Raw genomic sequence first — 6,000 nt, forward strand, 5'->3', positions numbered from 1 at the left:
TCCCCATGCTAGGAGACACCTAACAACCTACCACTTCAGTTACCACCTCTTGGGCTTCTTTCAGCTCTGGCATCACTTTGATCTTTACTATTTCTCCTAGCAGAAGGTAAAAATCAAGAGGTGGGGGACCAGTGGGCTCTGTTTTGATAGAGTTATCCTTTAAGTGGCAAATAATTCATCTGGCTTCCAGCAGTGTAAGAAATTGTGACTGAAATGATGATGGAAGCATAAAGAGAAGGATAAAAGAGGCTGGAGTCAGGTGGGGTTTGGTCTCTTCTCCCTAATAAGAAGTGATAGGACAAGAGGAAATGGCCTCAAGTTGCACCAGGAGAGGCTTAGGTTGGATATTAGAAGAAAATTCTCCACTGAAAGGGTTCTCAAAGCCTGGCACAGGCTGCCCAGGGTGCTCTCCAGGGCTCCCTGGAGGTGTTTCAAAGAGGCAGAGATGTGGTGCTGAGGGCCATGGTTTAACCCCAGCCTTGGCAGAGTTAGAGAGTAGTTGGACTCAGTGATCTTAAGAGTGTTTCCCAACCTAATCCATTCTATGCTCACAGTGTGCTTTCAAACTTCAGCAAATTCCACCTCCAGTGGAAAAGTATTTTAGAAGGTGATCTTGATCCACAAAGAAAATCTGGATGCCTGTGGCTAAAGCAGGAGGTAGAGCAGCAAAACCTGGACTCAGAGGACAGAGATCCTCTGAGCCAAAAGGTTTCCATCCATTTTTCAGGCCCCCATCAAGCCAAAGCAGACCAATCTGTTACCCCACACACACACACTTTTTCCATTTTTAGGAGGAGAAAAATACAGTAGAAAAAAAGATTGGCATCCGTTTAGAAAGGAAGGGGAAGAAATTAAAAAGCAAAATAATATTGGCTAGGGAGACATCACTGCAACAAAAGAAAAGGAAGAGAAACATCTATGAGGTAGGAAAGCAAAAACAAAACAAAACAAAACAAAACAAAAAAACACCCACCAAACAAAATATCAACAGATGCAGAGAGCAGATCCTGCACTTGTATCCCTTGGGAAAAGTCTTTCCTAAGAAGCTGTTCCTCCTTGGGAAGTCCCAAGAACCCCCTGGGCTGTGTCCAGCAAAGGCAAAGCACAGCCTCCTCCAGAGCCCTTGGCACAGGGCAGATGAGAGCAGCAGCTCCAGACCAAAAGCTTATCCACAGAGGGTGGAAAATAGATCACAGAATCTATTTGGGGTGAGTTTTTGGGCTGGCACCAGCCCCCTTCAGAGCTTGCTCATGGGGCTGGCCCTGCTGCTGGAATATTGGCTGAAGGTGGGGAAGGGGTTGGGATGGGTGGGAAGGTCACATCTGCAGCTTTGGGGAGAGGTGGGTGGCCTCTGGGCAAGCAGAAGTGCTGCTTAGGCTTTGGACTTTGCAAGGGTGACTCTGGGGAGCTGGGGATTTGAGGGTTCCTTGTAAACAAGTAGAGATGCTGCTCCCCCACCCTCTCCCCCAACCCTGGTCACAAGAAAAGGTTTCTCTCTGCTTCAACCCTGCTGTAGAGGTTTGCAAATGGAGGGCAAAGCCAGCAGTAGCCTCACATGCAGACATGCACAGCTGGGGCACAAACATTGTCCTTAACCCTTTCAATGGGCACCTAGAAACCAAAGGATGCTCCTGACCTAAAGCCCTGGGGGTGGGAGGTGTGGGGGGGATTGTGGTGCTCAAATGCTGCAGCACAGAGCTGCATGGCCAAAGCAGAGAGCTGCTCCAGCAGCAGCAAGAAAAGGCTCCTGGGGGTCAAAATGCAGCTGACATACCACAGGGTAGGGCAAGGGTATATAGGATGGGCACCACCAAGTTAGGGCTGGCTGGGAAATAGCCTGAGTTTTGCAGGGCAGAGGGTGGTGAGGGTTAAAAAGGGAGAGAACTGGGGTTGAAAAAAAAAAAAAAAAAAATCTTTCTCCCAAAGCTCTCTCTATTGTGGTGGTAGGAAATGCAAAAAAAAAAAAAAAAAAAAAAAACGACAAAAAAAACCCAAACAAACAAACCAAAACCCCCCAAAACCCCAAACAAAAATAAACCAAAAAGCCTAATAAATGATGGCTACATTTTGAACTGGCTCTGAGCAGGCTCCAGCTTAAAAAAAAAAAAAATCCTCTTGGGGCCACCTGAGTCTGATTTTTGCTGCCAGAGTCAGTGGGAGCTGTGGTGTCTGCTGGCTCTCTCTGTCACCAGGAGGCTGTGAAGCCCTTCTCAGACAGATTTTTGATCTTTGCAGCCCCTGCTGTGGAGTCTGCCCTTGTTCCTTCTGCCTTTGGGGGTGGGGAGAGTGGCTTCATTTCTGCCTAATGTTGCTTCTTGTGCCCAATTTAGAGTCCTGGCACTTGCTGTTCCCATTGAAAGGGTTAATGGAGTGCATGCTTAGAGCGAGCAGAGCTGGGAGGAGCCTTGCCCCCATGCCTGTTACCTCCTGCGGCTGGTACAGTACCTGGGGTTGGTGTGGCTTCAGAGGGCAGCACCAGGGAGAGAGAGGGGGGGACGAGGAGAGCATAGAAGAGAAAGGAAGAGAAAGAAAAACAACAACAGAGGAATATATAAAACAACCAGAACACACCAAGGAGAGACTGGGGACCACTTGCACACAGTCACCAGAGACTTGAGAGAGAGAGGAAGTAAAAGCCTTAGCTACAGCCCAGCACCCTCCTGTTCATCAGAGCCTCTTGCATGGGTTGGAGAGAGCAGGGAGGTCCCCCTGGAGAGGGAGATCCCCGGTTAAACAAATAGGGATGTCCCCTTGGAGAGGGAGATCTCCAGTTAAACAAACAGGGATGTCCCCTTGGAGAGGGAGATCTCCAGTTAAACAAGCAGGGCTGTCCCCTTGGGGGTGGAGATTCCCAGATAAACAAACAGGGATGTCCCCTTGGAGAGGGAGATTCCCAGTTCAACAAACAGGGATGTCCCCTTGGGGCTGGAGATCTCCAGCTCAACACTCCAGAGGTGCCAGCAACGTTGATTAAACAAAGTGCTTAAGCAGGTGCTTGTGTCTAATCCCAGCAAGGACTGGTTTGGAAGCTCTGAATTTTTCCTTAGTTTTCCTAGCACAGCACTCATCCTGCCCTGGGTGGGTTGGAGCCCAAGGAGACAGCACCACAGAGAGGTCTTTAGTGTCAGCTTCTCAAGGGAATGTGTCTGGCAGGCAGAAATCCACCTCTGAGTGCATTAATGGCTTTAGCTTTCCTAGTCTGCTTTTGTGGCCTTGGATTCCAAACTCATCCTTTCTGTAGCTTTCCAGCAGGTACCTTCCCATCCAAGTGGGCACCAGGAGCTGCTCATGGTGCCTGTCACCAGCAGAACTCACCTGTGCCAGGCTGTACCTCAGGGGCTGGGGTTCTGAGGTCAAACTTTGCCATATTTCTGTACCTTCAGCCTGTCAACTACTTGAATTTCACAGCTTAACAGCCAACACTTTGTCCTTCTGCTAAGTGGCAGCAGCTTGTCCCTTTGCTAGGACATCCTCCACCCCCCAACGACCTTACCTTGTCCTGCTGGTCTGTGCTGGACCTGCTCCTGCCTGATACACATCAGTCAGGCAACATACAAACAGCAGCTGCTCATGGTTGGTGTTTAGCTGCCCTCTGCTAACAGTTGCCATGCATAGGACCAAACCCAGCTGAGCAAATGGACATCAAACTCTTGACCACCAGCCCCAATCCCATCCCTGAGCTCTACCAGCACAGCTCCTGTGTGAAGCAATGACGTTTCCCCTCTCAGCTTTGCCAGGGTGTTAACTCAGCTTGACTGGGGCTTTTTTTTTTTTTGTCCCCATTGGATATGCAGCTCCATCTCCCATCCTCTCATTTCAATTAGCAAAGCTGAAGCCCACCTAAGAGGTGTCAGGAAGCATTTCATTTCCTCTGGGTCATCAGCAGGAATTGCTTTTTCTACTCAAAGCCATTAGCTGGGGAGGGGGGAGGGAGGTGGAGGGAAGGAGACAAAACCCCCCATTAAATCCCAGCCCTAACCAAATCAGAGTCTTTTAGCAAATGCTAAGGAAAGGACAGAGCCAGCTTTTGTCTGCCTGAGCTCCCTCTGGGCTCCTGGACTTTCACTTAGTTTGATGAATGTCCCACAATGGGCACTTCATCCTATTATGGATCTGGGAGTTGGAGCTTTACTTTGGAGGGTCAGGCCAGCTGGGGAAGGGGGTGACAGGGAGGTGGCACCACAGCCCCTGCCTCGGGGTCAGTGCCTGGAGGATGCTGTGTGAAAAATCACCCAGAGCTGCTCCTTCTTTAGCTCACACACAGCCTGCAAGGGGCAGATAGAGCTTCACCTTTAGCAAGAGGAGAGCAAATGTCCTCCTGCTGCAGGGCATGTGGACACTGACTGCTTCAGAGTCAGCAAGATGGTGCCCTGGACCACAAGAAGTCACCTTAGGAGCCTTGCTGCTGAAGTATTCAGTCCTGGCCAGTCATCCATCCATCCATCCCTATCTATCCTTCCATCTACCCATCCATCCCTTCCTCTATTATCTATCCATCCACCTATCTATCTATCCATCTGCCTGTACCTCTCTCTCATCTATCCATCCATCCTTCCATCCATCCATCTCTCCCTATCTATCCTTCTATCTACCCATCCATCCCTCCCTCTATTACCTATCCATCCATCCATCTATACATCTATCTGTTTTTCTTATCTATCTATCCATCTGTCCATCATCCATTTATCCCTTATCCATCTCTCCTTCTATCCATCTATTATCAATCCATCTATCCTTCTATCCATCTATTATCCATCTATTATCTGTCCATCTATTATCTATCCATCCCTCTGCCTATCTATCCATCCATCCATCCATCCCTCTCTATCTATCCATCTCTCCATCCATCCATCCATCCATCCCTCTCTATCTATTAATCTCTCCTTCAATCCATCTATCCCTCTCTCTCTATCTATCCATCCATCTCTCCTTCCATCCATCCATCCCTCTCTCTCTCTATTAATCTCTCCTTCAATCCATCTATCCCTCTCTCTCTATCTATCCATCCATCTCTCCTTCCTTCCATCCATCCATCCCTCTCTCTCTCTATTAATCTCTCCTTCAATCCATCTATCCCTCTCTTTCTCTATCTATCCATCCATCTCTCCTTCCTTCCATCCATCCATCCCTCTCTCTCTCTATTAATCTCTCCTTCAATCCATCTATCCCTCTCTTTCTCTATCTATCCATCCATCTCTCCTTCCTTCCATCCATCCATCCATCCATCCATCCATCCATCCATCCATCCATCCATCCACCCACCCATCCATCCATCTCTCCAGGCAGCAGGTAGCAGCCAAGCAGCAGTTCCTGTCTGGTACTGGTCGCTCTGTGAACCACCTGATTCTCCCACCTGCACCCACACCATGTCCCATCAGCTCCCCCAAGGCCTGAGCAGAGCCAGGAGCTGTAGCTGCTCTCATACCTTCGTTCAGCAGTGCTGGTGACTCCTCCACTATGGTTTCTCCTTCTCCCACCTGGGTCCGAGCGCGCAGGAAGAAGCGATAGCGCGAGATGGGATCTGTCCTCTGCAGGGTGAACCTTGTCTGATTGGGAGAGAGGTTCTCTACCAGAGTCCTGCCCGTTTTGGATCCATTAACTGGGGAGGGAAGGCAGGTTGTGGTGGCTTCAGCCTTGTTTCAGAAGTAATTTGTGTCCTCTGCCTCATCATCCTGCCCCCCGGGACCAGCCTGCAGTCGCTGTGGGGCCACATGGGCTCAGAGCTAGAGCTGCTCCTAAATCCACTTCGCTGGGGGTGGCTGGGGACATATGAGCCCATGGATCCCAAGGGGATCTGCTAGCAGGGATGTCCCTGCAGGACTGTAAAAGTGGTCAACGAAGGGCAGGACACAAGTGCCAGGCTGAGCTCTGCAGAACGTGCTGCACTCCTACACATCCTGGGGCTTGTGTTTGAGGGAGCACCTGAGCTCCTCAGGCTGGGCTAAATCACAGCTCAAACTCATTCCCCTTCGGTGGTCAAGCCTGGAGAACTGCTGAGCA

General features: G+C 49.8%; 1 protein-coding gene across 9 annotated transcripts in view; it reads right to left on the reverse strand.

Annotated features, from left to right (window-relative positions):
- NFASC (neurofascin) overlaps window positions 1-6,000 on the reverse strand; it is a 66,611-nt gene that overhangs the window by 24,647 nt on the left and 35,964 nt on the right. For 6 of the 9 annotated variants that reach the window (XM_054395744.1, XM_054395748.1, XM_054395745.1 and 3 more), the window contains 2 exons: window positions 5,426-5,599; window positions 2,446-2,460 (listed from right to left, as the gene is read on the reverse strand). In XM_054395744.1, coding sequence (XP_054251719.1) covers window positions 2,446-2,460; window positions 5,426-5,599 — 189 coding nt within the window. The remainder of the gene's footprint in view (window positions 1-2,445; window positions 2,461-5,425; window positions 5,600-6,000) is intronic. The other 3 variants (XM_054395743.1, XM_054395747.1, XM_054395751.1) reach the window with 1 other exon arrangement.

The sequence above is a fragment of the Indicator indicator genome, chromosome 35 (genome assembly GCF_027791375.1).
Source record: "Indicator indicator isolate 239-I01 chromosome 35, UM_Iind_1.1, whole genome shotgun sequence".
NCBI classification, from domain to species: Eukaryota; Metazoa; Chordata; class Aves; order Piciformes; family Indicatoridae; genus Indicator; species Indicator indicator.